The 21071-nt window shown below is 47.4% G+C and overlaps 1 protein-coding gene across 4 annotated transcripts in view; it reads left to right on the forward strand.

The window, feature by feature from the left end:
- CD274 (CD274 molecule) overlaps window positions 1-15752 on the forward strand; it is a 210001-nt gene extending 194249 nt beyond the window's left edge. For all 4 annotated transcript variants that reach the window (XM_069626019.1, XM_069626015.1, XM_069626018.1 and 1 more), the window contains 2 exons: window positions 9608-9670; window positions 14834-15752. In XM_069626019.1, the coding sequence (XP_069482120.1) occupies window positions 9608-9670; window positions 14834-14856 (86 nt within the window). In that variant the 3' untranslated portion in view covers window positions 14857-15752. The remainder of the gene's footprint in view (window positions 1-9607; window positions 9671-14833) is intronic.
- The last annotated feature ends 5319 nt before the right edge of the window (window positions 15753-21071 follow it).

Raw genomic sequence — 21071 nt, forward strand, 5'->3', positions numbered from 1 at the left:
TTAACCAACCACTGATGTCTTGCACATAGTTGCATTGCAAATGGTATTAACTCTTAAGAACGTTTCCACCCAAAGCTTTTCTTAACCCCAGATCCTTGTGTCTTTCAACTTCAAATTTCTAAGTCTTCTTGTCATAGTCCACTTTATGTTGTGAAAAGTTGAACGTTTGCAAGCTCCTTGTACTGCGCACCATAGCGCCTGTCAACCTAAAGTTCCTCGAGGAGCTGCAGACTTGTTTCAAGAGCCTGCGAGTGGCATATGCAGTACCACAGAGAGCAAAGATTGACCCTACACCACTTCACTCTGTGCTACGCCTCTGAGATTAGCGGCAACAGGGATGAAGGATATGTCAAGTAATATTCATTGATATTGCACCTGTTGTAATTGTAATTGTTTATTCATTTATAGTGTGCGCCGGGCCCGTAGGCATCTGGGCGCAGTACAGGTTACATAGTTACAAATGACAGGACATCAAAATACAGATACATACAGATAAATGTGGCAGTGATGTACATATTTACAATAGATAGATTCCTTGGTTACTGTTTCTTATTTAGGTATAGTCTGCAGAAAAGTACCAGGATGTAGGCCAGGGGACAAAGGTCTCAGGAGTGCATCCACGTCTTGACGTTAGTCTTAAAGCAGTGGAAGGGAGATATGGATCTTAATGAATCAGGGATAGAGTTCCATAATTGCGCCACCAGGACTGGAAAACTAGCACCTCCTGTTTTTTAAAAGTTTGAACTTGGGTATTCTGAGGCTGTTGGATTGTGCTACTCTGATAGGTCGTGTTGCGGTGTGTTTGGTAAATCTGTCAGTGAGGTATAGGGGAGCCTTGTTGGACAGACATTTGTGTGTGAGGTTGAGTGATTTGAGCTTGATTCTGTCATTTATGGAGAGCCAATTGGTGTCGTGTCTCACGTGAGATATATGCAGAGTTTTGGGTATGCCTAGAGCCGCTCTTAGGGCAATGTTTTGGATTGTCTGTAGTTTATTGGTATTGCGTTTGCTGGTGCCTAAATATAAGGCATTGCAGTTGTCCACTTTGGAGAGGATTAAGGCCCTTGCAATTGTAATACAGCTTACCGTGGACAGGAATGGTTTACATGCATGAATCAGTTTGCACGTATAGTTGGTGGCCGAAGCTGTGGCGTTGATTTGTTTATTGAGGTTGAGAACCGAGTCCAGGTAGAAGCCTAGAGTCTTGACTTCCTTAGAGACTTTGATCTTAATTCCATCAATGAGGACAGAGTTGTAATGGGTAGAGAGTTTAGGCAGTCTTTTAGGGGACCCAACGATTAAAAGCTCCATCTTTTCGTCGTTGAGGCATAAGCCGTGGGTGGCCATCCATGTTTGTATAATTAGATACATTTTGTTGATCATGGTTACATCTTTGTCATAGTCACCTAGGATGGGGATGAGAATCTGGGTGTCATCAGCATAGTTGGTGTATGAGATTGTCAAGTATGTCGAAAAGAGGCTTTGTAAATATATTATAGAGGGTTGGGAAGATGCATGAGCCCTGTGGTACTCCACATGTAATAGGTACAGGGTCTGCTGCAGAGCAGGGTGAGAAGGCTCGCATGGATCTGTTGTCCAAGACTGAGCTTATCCAAGTGGTGGCTTCCTTGGAGAAATGGGCGGCTGTTTTAAGGCGATTGCACAGGACATATTGGTCGACAAGGTCGAACGGGGTGGATAAGTCCAACAGGAGAAGGATGGAGGCTTCACCTTTGTCTTTCCGGTCGTCTAGATGATTCTTCAGGTCAATGAGGGCCGTCTCAGTTCCATGTCTCGGCCTGAAGTCTGATTGGCGAGTGCCCAGTAGGTTGTTGATCTCAAGATAAGCTTGAATTTGGAGATAGGCAGCTTTATCAAGGATTTTGAGAAGAAAACGTACAGCTGTGATTGGCCTGTAATTGGTGGGAATGTTGGGGTCTCTAAGTTAGGTTTTTTTAGTAGGGGGATTACCCAGGCATCTTTGAGATTGGTAGGTACTGAGCATGATTTGAAGGAGGAGTTGATAAATGTGGAGATGAAAGGAGCCAGATTTTTTGCGGCTTCTTTAATAATAGGTGGTGGACATGTGTCCCCTAGACATTTAGATGGTTTGAGGGAGGAAATGATCTTTTCAGCCTCAGTGGTTGAGATAGAATTGAATTTAAATTGGTGACTGGGTCTGGTTTGTTTATAGGAGGTTTCTTTTTCTTGCAATATGGTTTCTTGGATTTCTAAGGCAATCTTGTGTAGAGTGGCTTTTTTGACACTCATTTTTTCTTGGAGCAAGGTTATTTTATTGCAGAGGGTGTTTTGGATATCTGTGCACCAGGATTTATTTTTGATGCAAGCAGAGGCGTTGCTGGGGAGGTTTAGGGGGCTATAGCCCGGGTCTTTTGGTTGTAGCCCCGGATAGAATCTCAGGGGCTACAGCCAAAAGGCTAGCTAGCCCCGAGTCCTGACAGCCCTGACATTAGTGTAGCCCCGGATCATTTCCACACCTAGCAACACCCCTGGATGCAAGAGTCCCTGGGAGTGACCAGGGTTTCCAATTCCCTTAGGATAGAGAAAATGTCTCTAGTGCTTGAACTGGATTTTTTTATTCTATAATTAAAGGTGTCTTTTTTTTGTTTGAATGATTTCCTTTTGTACTTGTTGGCCAGGGAGGTGAGAAGGAGCTTGTTCAAGTCAGTTGGGTTATTTTTCCATCTGGCCTCGGCGTGTCTTTTCTCAATACGCAGAGCTTTTAGGCTGGGAGTAAACCACGAGTTTAAGTGAGCTATGGGTTTCTCTTTGCTCAGTTTAAGTGGTGCAATGGAGTCAATAGCCGAGTTGATGGTATTATTGTACAGGTCAACCAGATCCGTAGGATTGGAGGGTAGGTTTACAGGATTGGTGATAAATTCTAGCAGGAGCAGGAGGTTGGGGACTGTAATGTTTTTCCTATTCCTAGTTAGGGTAGGTGGGGCTATGGATCTAATCAAGTTGGTTTGAGGGCTGTCTTGGATGGTGAAAGAGATCAGGTTATGGTCTGTCCACACACATGGTTCAGTATTTGTTATGGCGGACAGGCAGTTGATGTCTGCGATCCAATCCAAGGTGCAGCCTTTTGTGTGTGTAGGTCCATTGGTCCTGAGGGTGAGACCTGCTTCTGTGATGGTATTAGATAGGATGGTGGCATTGGTGTCGTTAGGGTAATTGAAGCCTAGATTAAAGTCTCCAAGTAAGATAGTTTGGGAACTGGGTTTGGTGTTGGTATTAAGGAGGGTCGTCATGTCTTCATCAAAGGTCCCTAGCGAGCCAGAGGGGGTGGGGACGGTATACCAGGTGCATGGATACAGTGCGAGAAGCAGATAATTGTAGTTTAACTGAAAGCAATTTGTCGGAGTGTAGAGGCTTAGATTCCGTTTCTCTCATGTCAAGGCTGGATTTGCATATGAATGCTATGCCTCCTCCTTTAGAGGTTTCTCTGTCTTTTCTAATAATGGTGAAATTATCTGGGACAGCTAGGGAGAGGGCGGCGCCAGCTGTTTTGTGGAGCCAGATCTCTGTAACGGCTAGGAAATCGAGCTGGTTGGTTGTAATGATGTCAGCGATTTCTGTGGCATGGGGTACGAGAGATCTGGCGTTGATGAGTGCACCGCTAATTTTGCGGGTTTCCTTCGTCTTTTTATTGGTTGGGATTTTTTGGGGGAGTGATGGATGATCGGATTCATGAGTAAGTTTAGAGTTGCGGTTGATGGGGCAGGGCGTTGGCTCTGAAGCCAGGTTGAGGAGTCTGGAGCCTAGTCTGTGGTGTCTCCAATTTGAGGAGCAAGGTGGGTTGTGCTTAGGCTTACTTGCGAAATGAAGGATCCATTGAGCTGGTGATAGTATCTCTGATATGTGTTGGGTGTCTTTGCTGATTGGGAGTGTTAGCTGCGGTGTAGGAGTGATAGGAAGTAGGAAGTGAGTTGGCTTAATCTGGTCGGATAGTGGTAGAGGTAGAGGTTTTTTCATAGACAGAAGCCTGGAGGTTGTCTTGGTGAAGGCCATAGTGGTGAGAGCCACAGGGGCGGATGATGGCAAAGCGAAGTAAGGCAGTTTGGGCCGAAGGAGAGTGAGGGTGTTAGCCGAGAAACTAAGCACTAGGATGGTAATAATTTTGTCTAGGACAAGATTCATGACTCTTATGGTAATTTTCTAAGATCAGGCACAATGGGCTGAGAGCCGCTAGCAATGTTAGTGCACTGTGCTGCAAATGCAGTTTTCTAAGGTAGTGCTCAAAGGGCTGAAGGTAACTAGCAATGTACGGGCAATGTGTGCTAAATACAATTTTCTAAGATCAGACACAATGGGCTGAGAGCTGCTAGCAGAGTTAAGGCACTGTGGGCTACATACAATTTTCCAAGATAAGACACAATGTTGAGGCACAGATGACAAATACGCTAAGCTTTCAGTGATAAGGGGCACAGCGGTTAAATCCAGCATATCAGTGGTAGATAGGTCAGCTCTATAGCTGGTGAGCAAAGGAAAGGAAGTGTGCTAAACAGCAGATATGGACGAAACAGTTAAATGTAAATGGCAGTGCCGGGTAGCCATTCGACATACCTTAATGTGCCACGAAGTAGAGGAAATAATTGAACGTCTGTGGTCTTGATGTACTGCTTTGCATGGGAGGGGGTGTAGGGGGCAGTCCTGTTGTGGTGATTCACTTAGGGGGCATCGTGGAACAGTAGAATAGGACTGGTAGTTGAGATTCTCCGCAGTGAATATTGGGAGCGGTGAAAAATCCTGTGATTGGGGGATATAATGACTGAGAATGGACCGTGAGAATGTCCTGAGATCGAAGTGGAGCTGAAAAGCCACGGGGTCTGGCGTAGACGTGCAGCGTTCTCGGTCTTCAGAGTAAGACCGGGTAGCACCATCCGGTGGCGCTGTCGTGATAATGTGGGAAATGTGTGCCAATTGGAGCACGGAGCTCCTCAAACACTGTTGCTTGGCAACAGTAAACAATACATGGCGGAGGCCATTTCAGGTATTCCTCATGGTGGTGATCTCATCAGAAGCAAATATTACATTGCAATCGGGATATATAGGAAGATGTCCAGTGAGGGAAGCTCTGCTAAGGCTTATGATGCTAGGAAGCAGCACGTAGAGCGAAGTTAGTACGCTTACTCTCTCGAAGGTATGTTGGCAGAATGCTTCTCCAGAAGCTGCTTCTCAGCGAAAAGGGATGGGCTCCAGCCCTCCCTCGTTCAGGATGCTGTGCTTCTGAGGGGCTCCGACAGGCAACTAGCCTTAAGAGTAAGGCCAGCTCGCGCCATCCGGTGGCACTGTCGTGATGATGTGGGAAATGTGGGCCAATCGGAGCGCGGCGCTCCTCAAACACTGTTGCTTGGCAACAGTAAACAATACATGGCGGCAGCCATTTTAGGGTATTCCTCGTGGCAGTAATCTCAACAGAAGCGAATATTAAGTTGCAATCGGGATATATAGGAAGATGTCCAGAGAGGGAAGCTCTGCTAAGGCTTATGATGCTAGGAAGTAGCACATAGAGCGAAGTTAGCACGCTTACCCTCTCGAAGGTATGGTTGGCGGAATGCTTCTCCAGAAGCTACTTCTCGGTGAAGATGGATGGGCTCCAGCCCTCCCTTGCTCAGAATGCTGTGCTTCTGAGGGGCTCCGACAGGCAACTAGCCTTAAGAGTCGGCCTTTAGAGTAAGGCCGGCTCGCGCCATCCGGTGGCGCTGTCGTGATGATGTGGGAAATGCAGGCCAATCGGAGCGCAGAGCTCCTCAAACACGGTTGCTTGGCAACAGTAAACAATACATGGCAGTGGCCATTTTAGGGTATTTCTCGTGGTGGTGATCCACCGATTTGTTCACGCTGTGCTAAGGCGTAACCTGGCGTTACTTATTGTGCCTCATGCCTTTGGCTTGCAGGCCTTTAGTCTGTAGAGGGAGAAGGGAGTGGGTGGGGGAGGAGAGGTTTTGGCACAGAGGGAAAAGACAGCCCTAGGGGTAGTGTGTTAGGGGACGCCAGAAGAAGGGCAGGTAGTGTTTACTTCAGGGCAAATGTTTTTAAACTCAAATTTCCCAACTGACGCCAGAGGGAGTGCATATAAAGCAGGATGAGGTTTATGTGCATATGGGAGGATGTTCTTTTGACAATGTGTACTTGGCAGTACATTTGGGGAGACGACTGGTTGAGTGATAGGCTCGAGATGTGCTCAGGCAATCCTTTGAAGTATGGGAACCTGATCGAATTGGGTACACTGAATAGTGCCAGTTCAACCCCGCCCCTCAGCTGCAAAATACTGGGATTTATCAAGACCTATATTGCCTAGTACAGCTGAGTCAAGCAGCGAAGGCGTAAGAAAAGTGAAAGTGGTGGGACCAATGGAAGGGAGATCCGCGTAGGGGGCCCAGCCACCCGAGTCCCAAGCCTGTTTGGACACGCCCCGTTCTATGAATTATATGATTTCAATTATTTATAACGTGCCTGTACACAAGTGTTTCTAGGTGCGATAAGACAAAGTAGGGAGACATAAGGAGGACGAAAACAAACGATCTTACTACCCCCGCCCTACAACAGGCCTTGTGTCATTCAGATCATTCAAGTGCAGGGGGGAGAAGTGCCTGGGGGAGGGAGAAATGGAAGTACAAGCAGGGCAGCAATTGATCTGAGCAAGTGCAGCCGGGGGAGCCAGCAATGGGAAGTGCAGGAAAAAGGGGGGGGGGCTATAGGATTACAGAGACAGCCCCTTACTACACAGAGGCCCGGAGGCAGTGCAGGTTCTTGCAGGTCGTGGTGGAAGCCTGGTGCCCGTTGAGTTCACAGAGTACCCAGGCGACCAGCTAGCATGGCAGACAGGTGCTTAGCAAAGGAGAGCAAGAGAGAAAGCAGAACCAAGAATGAAGCTCTTAAGCTGCTTCTGGAACCTGAGGTGGTCCTGTTTGAGTTTGAGAGGGGCAGGGAGGCCATTCCAGAGGGAGGCCCCTGCAGAGGAGAGAGATCTCCCTCCAACTCTCTGCCTGGAGAAGCATCTGACCATCGTGGAGTTAGAGGTAGCTGAGCAAAGGGCTTGCGAAGGAATGTGTTTAGGAAGGGAGAGTTGGATGTAATGTGGGCCCCGGCCTCAGACAGCCTTGTGGACAAAGCAGAGGGTCTTGAACTTGATCCTTGCAGCCACTGGGAGCCAATGGATAGATTTTAGGGCTGGAGAGATACGATCCCTGGGCCAAGGACAAGTCTCGCAGTCCTATTCTGGATTTGTTGCAGAGGGCGGAGGGTAGACAAAGGCAAGCTAAGATACAGGCTGTTGTAGTAGTCCAGCCTAGAGAGAACCAGGGCCCTGGAGACATTGAGCTTCTGGGGGAAAGTGAGAAAAGGAAGAATACCTCTGAGGAGGTGCAGCCGATAGTGTGACTTCTTCGAGATGTCCGTGATGTGAGGGGAGAAGGAGAGAATGGAGTCGAAGATGACCCCAAAGTTTTTTGCCTCACAGGAAGGCACAGGGGGAGGGCCCAAGGAAGGGGGCCAAAGTGAAAGAGGGAAAGTGGGGGCAGGGGTCCCAATGAGGAGGATCTCTGTCTTGCTGGCATTGAGGCAGAGATCGTTGCAGGTGCACCATCCCTGAATCGTGGATATACAGTCAGGAATGAGCGAGAGATGAGAGGAAGCAGAGGGGAGCCTAAAGGAGAGCTGAGTGTCATCCGCATAACACTGAAAGTTATAGTATAAGGTATAGATGAGGTAGGCCAAAGAGGGTCACATAGAGGTTGAAAAGCTAGGGAGAGAGGTTGGAGCCCTGTGGACACCACATGTGAAGAGAGAAGTGGTGGAGAGAAAGGACCCCAGTTGGGCCTGAGAGGGACGGTCCAAGAGGAAGGAAGTCAAACAGGGGAGGGCCTGATCTGTAAGACCCAGGTTCTCACAGAGACGATTGATCACAGGGGCATGGTTGACCGTGTCAAAAGCAGAGGAAAGAGCAAAAGATGATGAGGATAGAAGGGTGGCTAGAACCAAGATTAGTAAGAAGGTCTTCACAGGTGTTCAGGGGAGCAGTTTCTATGCCTCTGGCTGCTCTGAAGCCAGACTGATGGTCATGGTGACACCCAACAGGTTCAGTGTGGACAGTGAACTGGTACATGGCCAGCTTTTCCAAGAGTTTTCCCAAGAAAGGTGTGATAGAGATCGGGCAGTATTTTGCCGGACAGGAAGGAACGGCAGACGTTTCTTTCAGGAGGGTATGCACAATGGATGCCCTGTGTGCTAATGGATGCCTGGTCAGGGCCAATAGGAAACCTGAGGGAGAGGGATGTGTTACTGTGCCATGCCTGTTTAAGATGGATAGCGCAGTCAGAGCTGGGAGCCCGGTCTTTCCCCAAACACATGGGTGTACTTTTAGGGGAGACACCAATGTGTGTCCCCCCTGCCCCCGCCAACCTTTGTGGCACACCATTTTGTCCCACTCATTTGGCAGGGGCCCCTTTCATTTAGAAGTTATGTCCCCCACCCGCCCCCCCGAACATTTGAAGCAAAGTTTCCCCACTGCCCAAACACTTCAGTGCTGTGGCATAAAGTGAAGCCGTGCTGCTCCTGACCCGAGAGGATACACTGTATCCCTCTAATATCAGTCCAAAATAACAGTCAGAGTGTGTCGGTAAGAGGCAAATGTTGGTATTTGCTGGCTCGCATCCGTGGGGACGGGACTACTCACGTACTCACGTACGCACTTGCTTTTTGTTAAGCAGACAGGGGAGGGAAGCTGTGTTTGTGCAAATGTATTTGGACAAACGCATCAAAACTTTAAAGCTTTCAAGCTGCTATTTTCAGGAAAGGCTTCCCTCCCCTCTCTGCTTAACAAACATCAAATGCACACATCCGTGCCCTCCCCATGGATGCGGGCCAACATATAACAATGTATGTGCTCTTTAACATACGAGGGTAGGGGACTTAAGTGCTTTTTGTTAAGCAGAGAGGCGAGGGAAGCATTGTTGCATGTTAGCTCATTATGTATGCATGCATGTGTGCAAGGAGTGTATGCATGTATTATGTAATGTGTGTGTGTGAAGGAGTGCATGATGAATGGGGGCAGGGTGTGCGTGTGAATGAACCTGTGTACTGGGAATGGTGGCGTGTGTGTGTGTGCGTGCGTGCGTGCATGCGTGCGTGCGTTCGCTTGAGGAGCTGATTTTGACGGATATAAGGTAGGAGCAGAGAGGGCATTGGGGGAGAAGGAAGGGGGTGTCACACTACTACCGTCTGGTCCCCTGGTGGACACTTTTGCTTAAAGGTTGATGCTTGTTCGGATACCTGGGCTTTAGATATTCTCGTTGGCATATTGGCTTACTTGTGTCCCACGCTGGACAACCCTTGGGATTGAATAGAGCGGGCAGAGCCTCCAGGTTTGCCCAGCCCAGTTTCTTAAGCGGCCCCTCCCATCACCAGTTAGCCCCCCCCCCCTCCTGAACCTCCTTCGAAATGTAGGCTTCGTTGCACCCCTGCCTCCCAGTTACCCAAGTAGTCTGGTAGGGCTTGTATATGTGTCATCGATGTCTGCATTCAGTTGGTTTGCAAGTGCTCGGCTTGACTAATGTGTCTTCTTGCTTGCTTCTCCCTGTAGCCCCTGGAGTGTGTACAGCAGACGTCGTCAGCGAAGCTGAGGCCGATGTGCACTGCAAGCAGAGTAAGTGCAGTCTTTCTGTACTCTTCGTTCTCAGTAATGTGGCAGTGTGACCACCCACCACCAGCCTCTTGCAAGAAAGAGCTTCACTGCAGAGCTAAGAAGGCTGCATTATTTTTCAAGTGCACAGCTGGAGTTTTCTTCTGAAAGATAGATGTGTCACCTTCTGACAGGATTGCGCCCATCCCCAGTGTGTGGCGATATCCTGCCCTCTCATTGTGGAACTGTCAGGGCATCAGGCTAGTAGATGCCCGGTAAAGGTCCTCCCATTCGCCTCTCCCAGGTAGTCAGGGGTGGACATGCCTACAGGGAACTCTGGAGACTTCCCGGCGGGCCTCTGCACCATGGGCCCCTTGTGTGGGAACCTCGGTTTTCCAATCCTCCTAGCTTCTCTCCCATGCAGCCAGGGGTGTTGCTAGGTCTGGAAAAGATCAGGGGCTACACTAATGCCGGGACTGTTGGGATTCGGGGCCAGCTTGTAGTCCCTGAGCTTCTATCCGGGGCTACAACCAAAAGACCCAGGGCTTCAGCCCCCTGCCCCCCCCCCCAGCAACGCCTCTGCATGCAGCCACTCATTTTCTTCCATCTCTCCACATCAAGCCCACCCCGTGTGAAGAAAACAATTTGTTATAGAGATTCCTGTATGTTGTTATTGTTTAATGCAGGACCGCGCTCCACGCCCATAGGCCGCAGTGCGCACTCATTACTCACTGTGAATAAATATTGTATTTCAGTTCTTTCGTTACGTTCGACTACTTTTTAATGTGGACTTTTGGGTGGTGCCTTAGCTGAAACTATTGCATTAGAGTACAGCTAGGGAGATGTGGCATATGAGGAGGGGGGTACAGCTTTTAGATGTTGCCCACCTATTGACTGCCCATGGCCATGCTGATCCCTATGGGCATTGACAACCACATCCTGCCCCTGCCCTCCAAAAACGCATCCTCCTGGGAATCTCTTTGAGCTAGCTTTATCAAGCCTTTACAGCAAACGTTGTGCTCGAAGTTCCTGCCAGTGTTTTTTCAAAGCAGTCTTCTGAGAGTTAATGACTTAGCGTTGTAAACGCGCTGCTGGTGTTATAAAAATGTCTTAACACGTCTGGCTTCAGCCATTCTATTTGTAAGCAATCTGCGTGTCCTTCAGTGAAGGTCTGTCAAAAACAAGCATTGGAAAAGCCAACCGGTTTGGCTTTTGTATAAGTATTAGGCGTTTGCCAGGCACTGCTATTAGATTCCCAGGTACCCACACCATTTCCAATCTGTAGTATTGATGGCCGATTAATAGCACTATGGCAGTGCCTGGCAAGTGCCTTTCCTATGCCTACACAATAGCCCAAACTGTGGGTATTGCCAATGATTGCCAATACTTATTTAGGGGCAAACGTGGTTTAAAATTGACTATTTGGACCTATTTGTTCCAAATGTTCTTATGGGAGAATCATCCACACTTTATTTGGAGGGGTTGGGTGTGCTTGCAAGGTCTAATATTATGGGTTGACTTTGAAAAACATTTCTAGAGCCACGTTTGCTTCCCAGTGACAACCCCCCCACTACCCCGCCCCACACCCCGTGGGTAATCTAGTCGGGTCAGTCTCACTCTTCAATTGCCTCTTTCCCCCGTGCTGGTCTCCCTGGTCTGAGCCACCCTTCAATTGCCTCTTTCCCCCCAGCTGGTTCTCATGGTAGGAGCCACTCTTCAATGGCCTCTTCCCCCTTGCTGGTCTTCTTGGTATGAGCCACTCTTAAATTGCCTCTTCCCCCTTGCTGGTCTCCATGGTAGGAGCCACTCTTCAATGTCCTCTTTCCCATTTGCTGGTCTCCATGGTATGAGCCACCCTTCAATTGCCTCTTTCCCCCCAGCTGATCTCCATGGTAGGAGCCACTCTTCAATTGCCTCTTCCCCCTTGCTGGTCTTCTTGGTATGAGCCACTCTTAAATTGCCTCTTCCCCCTTGCTGGTCTCCATGGTAGGAGCCACTCTTCAATGTCCTCTTTCCCATTTGCTGGTCTCCATGGTATGAGCCACTCTTCAATTGCCTCTTTCCCCCTTGCCGGTCTCCATGGTATGAGCCACCCTTCAATTGCCTCTTTACCCCTGTTGGTCTCCATCATAGGAGCCACTCTTCAATTGCCTCTTTCCCGCTTGCTGGTCTTCTTGGTATGAGCCACTCTTAAATTGCCTCTTTCCCCCTTGCTCGTCTCCATGGTAGGAGCCACTCTTCAATGTCCTCTTTCTCCTTTGCTGGTCTCCATGGTATGAGACACTCTTCAGTTTCCTCTTTCCCCCTTGCCGGTCTTCTTGGTATAAGCCACTCTTATGAGCCACTCTTCAATTTCCTCTTTCCCCCTTGCTGGTCTTCTTGGTATGAGCCACTCTTCACTTGCCTTTCTCCCCCTTGCTGGTCTTCTTGGTGTGAGCCACTCTTCAATTGCCTCTTTCCCCCTTGCTGGTCTCCATGATATGAACCACTCTTCAATTGCCTCTTTCCCACTGCTGGTCTTCTTGGTATGAGCCACTCTACAATTGCCTCTTTCCCCCTTGCTGGTCTTCTTGGTATGAGCCACTCTTCAATTGCCTCTTTCCCCCCTGCTGGTCTCCATGATATGAACCACTCTTCAATTGCCTCTTTCCCCACTGCTGGTGTTCTTGGTATGAGCCACTCTTATGAGCCACTCTTCAATTTCCTCTTTCCCCCTTGCTGGTCTTCTTGGTATGAGCCACTCTTCACTTGCCTTTCTCCCCCTTGCTGGTCTTCGTGGTATGAGCCACTCTTCAATTGCCTCTTTCCCCCTTGCTGGTCTCCATGATATGAACCACTCTTCAATTGCCTCTTTCCCACTGCTGGTCTTCTTGGTATGAGTCACTCTACAATTGCCTCTTTCCCCCTTGCTGGTCTTCTTGGTATGAGCCACTCTTCAATTGCCTCTTTCCCCCCTGCTGGTCTTCTTGGTATGAGCCACTCTTCAATTGCCTCTTTCCCCCCTGCTGGTCTCCATGATATGAACCACTCTTCAATTGCCTCTTTCCGCCTTGCTGGTCTTCTTGGTATGAGCCACTCTTCATTTGCCTTTCTCCCCCTTGCTGGTCTTCTTGGTATGAGCCACTCTTCAATTGCCTCTTTCCCCCTTGCTGGTCTCCATGATATGAACCACTCTTCAATTGCCTCTTTCCCCACTGCTGGTCTTCTTGGTATGAGCCACTCTTCAATTGCCTCTTTCCCCCTTGCTGGTCTCCATGATATGAACCACTCTTCAATTGCCTCTTTCCCTACTGCTGGTCTTCTTGGTATGAGCCACTCTTCAATTGCCTCTTTCCCCCCGGCTGGTCTCCATGATATGAACCACTCTTCAAGTGCTTCCTTCCCCACTGCTGGTCTTCTTGGTATGAGCCACTCTTCCATTGCCTGTTTCCCCCCTGCTGGTCTCCATGGTATGAGCTTGTGCTGTGGAGCTTTCTGAGCACAGTGCTTTTTTGCTCCTGCTCCTTGTAGATGCCAGTCTTGCGCTCTGCACAGGTTGCTTGGGTTAAATAAACACAATGGAAGCAGACAAACTCTATCCCTCATGCCTTAGTTATCAGTCCTAGCAATGGATTGGGCGCTCAGCGCTCATCAACCTATTTTTGTGTCAATATTTCCTCAAGTATATGCATTTCTAAACACACACATTTCTGTCAACAATCACTATTTCATGTTATCATTGATCAAACACCACATAAAAACATGTAATACTCAATACCTGAAAAACATATTTTGCCACCATTGTTTCACACTAACAAGTAAACCTCAGTGAAGTGCCTAGAGGTTAGTAAACAGAGTGCAGAATGTCTACAATACACGCACTGCTTCTGTGCACACGAAAGGCAGTTCTATTTTTAGAAACCCGAATATTTCTTTGGAGCCTTTTTCTATATACAGAGGAACCTTACGACACCACAGTTTCTTGTTGTTATATTAACAGGCACACAATAGTCAACCAGCCATTTTGAATAGCTTGTTGGCCTGTGTGGTCTTTCCAGGGGAGCATGTGGTCTGGTTTCCTCCTGGGTTTCCCAAACTTCTCGCATCAAGGATGTGCGCTCCACCAATGTCGGCACAGAGAGTGGGGGTGCGCTCATCCCATGCGACCTCCTTCAATGTTAGGATCGGTCAAATGTGGGTTAACACATTTCAGGAGTGATTTGCACTTATTAGTTATCATCATTGCCCAAAGCCACACACCACAGATACAAATCCCATCAGATACATTGCATGAAATGCAACATCCTACACATGCAAAATGTGCAAATTATGCAAGATGTACCTCCTATAGAAGCTATATACATATCGCACAGAATAGAAAAGTGGAAAAAGTAAGGAAAAGTATTTGCACTCTCAAAAAGCTACATATGGAGAATCTGCCAAAAGAGCATACGCTAAGGCTGTGCGACATTGTGTAAAATGTAAATGTCTAAGGACAGAAAAGATGGCGACCTGTCTGAAGGACAGCCGGGGGTGTCTGGAAAGCCAGCCCAACTCGCCGTATTTGCCCTTGTTGTCCGCCACCTGTCCGACTTATTATTATGACTGTTGCCTATAAAAGTTCCATATAGATATATCACCTTCATAAAACAGAGGTCACAGGGTCAGGTGGCGCTTCCACCTCTGAAACGCCAACATGTCGCCCACTGCCTGTCCCTCTGGTTACGAACCTCAGTCAGTTTTGAGATCCAGTGTGCTCCCTTTCTCATGTGCAGCAGATCATCAGTTCAGCTGCCGCCCCGTGTCTCTTTCGACTCGACATGTTCACGTTCTCCCTCTGTTTGCCTCTCTGTGCCTTGTATTCATCAACTTCATCTCAAATAGAACGCTGCCCCCCACCCTCGTCTTGAACTCTCCCAAGGCCCTCCCAAACACTCCCCTCCATCACTCTCCTCACGGCCTTCCTATTCGCTTTTGAGTTCTCTGCAAAGAACTCGGCTCCAGCTTCCTTGTATCAACGCTTCTCCAGACCTTCTCTTTTTCTCTGCCTTTCTTCCTCTGCCCTTTCTTCGCACCATTATAAAGGGGATACGAGTTCAAAAATAGAGCACGTCAACTCAAACGTACAATTAATATGCAAAAAAAATTGACTGCATTCGTTGTGTAGCTTTTTAAAGGAAAGTCATACATTTATTTTTTCCCTCACAGGGCTGACCCTCAAGGAGGTTTAAGACTCGCAGCCACGTGATGGCGAAGGAGGACCATTTTGCACTTTTCAAGATCCGCTCCTCACCTCCAGCACCGCCAGCGACCGTGGATTAAACGTGAGGTTGAGCTTAAGAATCTCTCTTTGTCGCACGCTTTGCATGGACGTTCGCCCAAAGCCTTTCCACTTCATAGTCTTTATCCATTCTGCCATGCACGTGGGGCTTAGAGTAAGAAGGCGGGAGCCCGTGGCGAGCCTCCTGGCACCATCAGCGCGAGAGGATGCTGCCATGGCTGCGACCCTTCACACTGTTTCATTGACACCAGTGGCAAACAACAACATAGTGCATATGAAATTATACCCAGAGACATGCCCATTCATCGTCATGGCAGGAGGCTAAAAAGGACCAAGGATATCTTAAGGAATAAACGATACCAACTGTGGGGGCCCTCGTCCTCCAGGCCCCTGCTCCCCCTGCTGATCAACACTCCACCAAATTAGGCCGGAAGTTGTCAGGAAGCGGTGGTCCCAGCTGAGGGCTCGACACAAGGCCCACGATGGCCCCTGCTGCAGCACAACCGTGCACGCTGCATCTGTTTCATTGAGGCACAGCGATCACTTTGTATGTTTTTTTTAATATAAATATATATTTTGTAATCTAGGAAGCACAGCGATCATGTTTACAGGTCCTCGCCTGCATACCTTTCAGATATTGAACTAGTCTTCATGAAGGTTCGGTGGCCATGTTCAGTTCAGCGATTGTGACTGAAAGCGTCAACAATATGGGAAGGTATGGGCTGCACACGCCCACTCAGCACGCAGAAGATCAACGGTAACTCATGAAAATAATACATACAATTGTAAAACATTCCTTTGACTGAAAAAGGACCATTAAAGCCACATCTATTTTTATACGCAAAATGTGTCGCTATTTCCTGTGTTGTTTTTGTTTTTTGAGCAATGAAGCCTGGTAGCAATAATTGCCTTGCTATAAAAGAATACAATTATTGATTGGTTGGCAATTGCCAGTTAAGCAGTTTGCACTGGCTGCACTTTGACTCGTCAATGAGATGTTACATGTTTAGTGTTAGCTCCTAGTTGGTAAACACACGTATTGTTATGAGTGTTTAGAGAGGCGAGAGGGCCCCTGTACATCGATACAATGTCTACAGGGGTCCCTAGGCTGTATCCCACATGGCATACATTTTGTATTTCTGCAGCGGTTGCCATGGCAAATATCGCCATTCAATAAGGCGCTAAAAGAAAGATGGTGGAGGATTTCATTACACCAAAAGACTAACAAAATAGTCACTTTTGGACAGCCTGTGGCTGAAAACATTTATTGGAATGAGACAGCACATGAATAGAAAACGTATTACTTTAAAGTCATTGGGCCTCATTACGAGTGTGGAGGTAGCGGCATGGCTACCCCCATACCGGGAACCGGGTCTGGGCTCCTTGAATGGGGAAATACTGAGCCATTCCGACCTTGTAGGGCCCGGTATTTCTCCATTCCCGGAACCCGGACCCAGCACATCCCCATTTGAGCCCCCATAGAGCTCAATGGGAATGGGGAGGATGCTATCAATGAGCCTGTTGATGACGGGCCCGTTGTTAGCATCCTGGTCTGCTAGAGGATCCCGCTAAGGACGCCTGGTTTTACCAGACGTCCTTAGCGGCACCCGCCAGCAGACCTCTTAATGGGGCCGGCGGTAGAGGGATAATGGGGCCGGCAGCACTACCAGCGCCGTTATCCCTCTACAGCATTCCTCATAATGAGGCCCATTCAGTTGTAAAGAAGAATACGCCGATGCGAGTCACATTGCAAAATGTGATTAAGTAGAGTAATGTAATCTTGCACAATGAACACACATAAGTCATAAATAACTTTACTCCTAAAACTGGGCATGGCCTGGTAAAACAGACTATTGGCAATGGAGCTCATTTTGGTGTGCTGCGTAATTCGATGGCAGGGAGCCCTTACTTGTAGACTTACACATAGGCAGTGCCCTGCCACCGAATTGTGGTCATTTGCACGACAGAGCGCAAAAGTTCATGGCAGGACAAAAGGCTGCCTGCAAGTGTGTACGCCACCTTTTGTCCTGCACTTTTGTACTGCCTTCCATGTACGCATGGTAGGCAGCGTTTACAATGGATCCCTACAGGGGTCCACCTGCTTTTTGCTGGCGTGTAAAGCTGGTGGACCCCATAGGGATCCCCAGCATTGCACAGACATTAAAATCCATGCCGGCGCAAATGCTGGGAGTATTTGTATGGGGGAGAGGGACGAGTCGCCAGAAACACAGTTGCATTCCACCCATCCACCGCACAAATGAATGAACATGAGCCGTGATGCCAATGCATGGCTGCTTTTCCACCTTCCATTTGCGTTACGGCTCTGACGTAAAAGAGCTCCTATGCTTTGTCCTTGGATAATATCACTCCTTGCTTGGAGTAACAAATCCACGATCGATTTGCATAGCAATGTGATCACTCTTTCATGAAGATATTTGAGTTTTTGTTGAGTGCACATACACAACCTGAAGTGTTTCTAGATGCTAGATATGCAGATTGTCTCGCGTCAGTAGAGGCAGTATTCATCTGTCTACATAGTTACAAGCATTGCTTCTTTGAGAGCTTATCTCAGTTGCATCAGACAGAATTAACATATGACAGTGGTGATTTTGCTATTTCGGTTGGTGGCATGAACGGTGGAGCAGGCAGGAAGAGGGGATGGGGGTGGGGGCTGTCACTGTTGTATCATTTAATCCAGGCAGTATTGGGGCCTGCCCGGCATTCAAGGATGCTGAGTTTGGCCCAGATTGCGCGGACGGTGGAGTTCCGCATCCTGCCGCCAGCACAGAAAAGCAACAATTGTCTCTGGTTTTGACTTTCATCCTTCGGATTGACAGCTGGAGTTTGGCGGTGGACCACACGGTGGAACACAGAGATCTAATTGTGGCAGTAGTGTTGGATCTTTTCAGGGAGGCACTTGGTATCCATGGCACCCAGTATTTGGGAGGATTCTGGTGCACACCTGGAACCAGTAGAGGTTCATTAGGTGGAAGGCGACCAGTTGGGATTTTTATAGGAAAGGCGGTCTTCGGCCTTTAGTGCCTTCTGCAGCCAGTGTAAGTAGGATGCTAAGAGTCTGGCATCAACTACGTTGACGTAGTTGAGTCTAGACTTCACGAGTGCTCCCACTAGAATGGGAAGGCTTTTGGATTGTATGTAGGACAGGATTCTTAGCTGGAAGAATGCTGATTTTACAATAGCACTCCCTTTGGATTAAAGGCAGAGGTCAGCATTCCAGATCACTCCATTGCTTCCGATCTTGCTTTTGATTGGGACTGTTTTCATAAAGAATGTGGGACCTGGGCAGGGGTTGTCCTACTTCTTTAGCCTACTCCTTTGGGCCTGGGACTTTGATCTCTCTTTTTGCACCATTGAGCGCCAGGCTGTCCGTTCCTGTCTATTTTGTGACAGCTTGCAGGCCTCTGAGACGTTCAGGTGCATTTGTGTGTTGTCAGCGTAAGAGCGCACCTCCCATTGGCTGGTCTTTCAGTAAATTGAAGAGACGGAGAGAGAGTGGTAAATCCTGGGAAAGAGCATATTGTACTGGACTGATAGGCACCTTGAATTCCCCTAGTTTCTCACTCTACTTGCAGTATACGCAGAGATATCAGAACCATCTGTGAAAGCCATATGACCCGGGCTCACTATTTGTATACAGTGAAGTTTGGTGTTATGATCCATAATGTCAAAGGCTACAGACGGGTCCAAGAGAATTCGGATGGATAGGAAACTGGTGTCTGCTATGGGCCATCCCAGGTGAGCACTAGAGATTTACTGCCATGATAGATTCCTGACTAGCAGGTCTCACAATGATAGTGTTTTTTTTTAAATGTACATATTTATAATACAACAAAATACAGTAACAAATGGCATTGTACAAGCAGAACCCTCCCAGTAATTCCACCCTCCCTCCTTCTCTAAGTATTCATACATATTAAATCCGTTCCAAAAAATGACCCCAGATATCATCATACATGTTATGTTTCCTCTGACGTCTATAAATGACCCTTTCTATAAGTGAGACTTTACGCATTTCCTCCACCCAAGTGTCAGCCTACGGGCGGATCATAGACTTCCAGTTTCTTAGAATCAGCCTCTTAGCCGTCAGCGCCCCACTGAACAACCATTGTTTCTGAGCATTGGATAAGTCATCAATTAGGTTATCTTCTCCCAGAACCCAGAATTAAGGTCTCTCAAAATCAATCCATTTCCTCAGGACTCTGTTAAAAATGATGAATAGCTCACTCCAGAAATACCTCACTGTGCTTCATTCCCATAGCATGTGTTCCAGTGTACCTGTTCTGTGGTGACATTTGTCTATCAATAAGACCCCACTTATATAAATGTTCTGGTGTGCAACAGACTCTAAAATCTTCACCTGCCCTGGTCTTTCACCTAGGCTCAGAGATGTGAGGGCTATGTTATCACATACATTAGACCAGCGTTCATCTGACATCTCTTGCGGTAACCTCTCAATCCAAGTTTGTAATAGTGTTATATTACACTTGAAAGGTGTCTGCCAATAGTTTATACATTTTGGAAGATTAGTGCCCCTCTCTCGCTGTATCTATTATCATTTTTCTGTATCAGTGCTACAAATTCCATCTAGTTCAGAGATTGCTCTTCTAAGAGTACAATATTCTTCAATGGAACAGTTTTGTAGGTTTTTCTTATTTTCTTATCCTTCAGCTGGTTGAATGTAAGCCATTTCCCGTCATCCAAAAGGTCCCCAATCCACCTCATTCCTCCTAAATACCAGTCCGGCCAGAATATCATTTTATTTCCATCTTTGATCATTGGGTTAAACAAAATTGAGGAATCAAGATGCTGATTTGGGTAACTGCCCAGAGTTTCCAAGATCATCTTCCAGGTTAATCACAAGAAATGTGTCAACCCAGAAGAGCTATACATCCTCATTTGGTTTGTAGGCAAAAAAGCATTCGGTAACAGTGGAACATTCAAACTGACCTCCGCAAAGGTCCACTCATCCGATCAGTCTTCAGGAAAGGGACAACATGTCTTATTCCAAAGCCCAGGTGGTAGGCTTGAAAGTTCGGCAACCCCAGTTCTCCTCTGTGCATTGGCAACTGAAGCTTCCAAAGCTTAATACGTGGTACTTTGCTGCCCCAAAGAAAATTTGGAATTAATCTATCAATTTCAAGCCACATTTCTTTTGCAGGAAACAAAGGTATCGTGCTAAGGATCTAATTGATTTTAGATGTTTTTTTCATTTTCAAAGCATTGACTTTCCCCACATCGAAAGGTTGAAGAACTTCCATCTCTTCAGATTTCGTTTCAGATTTGACGTAACCGTCTGCATATTTACTGACATTATCCTGTCCACTGAGCCTGTTAGCCATTTGCCCAGGTACTTGTTACCTTCTGGATTCCAGTGAAAACCCAAAGATTCTAAATCAAACCTCAAGCAGTTTTTTGACACTGGCCTCACCTCTGATTTGGACCATTTATTTCTGTAACTTGACAGATCTCCGAACAAAGTGATCATATCCATCAGAGCTGGAATTGAATTGTCTGGGTCTATCAATGCCGGCAACAGGATGTTGGCATACAACCATAACTTTTAGCATACACACCCGTACTTCACTGCCACTAGTTTTTGATTGCACCTGATTGCTGAGGTAAGAGGTTCCATGGCAATAACAAACAATAAGGGAGATAGTGGGCAACCTTGTCGAGTCCCTTTTTCCAAATTGAATTTTTCAGAACTCAGACCATTAGTAGATACAGCGGCTGTTGACCCTGCATACAGCGGTTTGACCCATTTTACAAAGACTTCTCCAAAATCCACTTTCCCCAAAACCATAAATCGATATCTCTATTCGATTCTATCAAAGGCCTTCTCAGCATACAGAGAAAAGACCACTGTCCCCTGATCCAGCTCATTTGCTACATTAATTGTTTGTAACAGTTTACTCATATTCCAGGTTGCGTGCCTCCCTCTCACGAACCTTGCCTGGTTTTGATGTACCTACTTTGGAAGGATCTCTTCTAACCTTCTTGCTAATGTGTTTGCCAAAATGTTGTATCGGTATTAATAAGGCTAATGGGTCTGTAGCTCGACGGTAAAGTTGGTACCTTATCCGCCTTTAGAATAATGGAGATTATCGCATGGTTCATTGTTTCGGGGAGGGGATACCTGCTGCG

Source organism: Ambystoma mexicanum, chromosome 6p, assembly GCF_040938575.1.
Source record: "Ambystoma mexicanum isolate Mex_15411 chromosome 6p, UKY_AmexF1_1, whole genome shotgun sequence".
Taxonomy (NCBI): Eukaryota; Metazoa; Chordata; class Amphibia; order Caudata; family Ambystomatidae; genus Ambystoma; species Ambystoma mexicanum.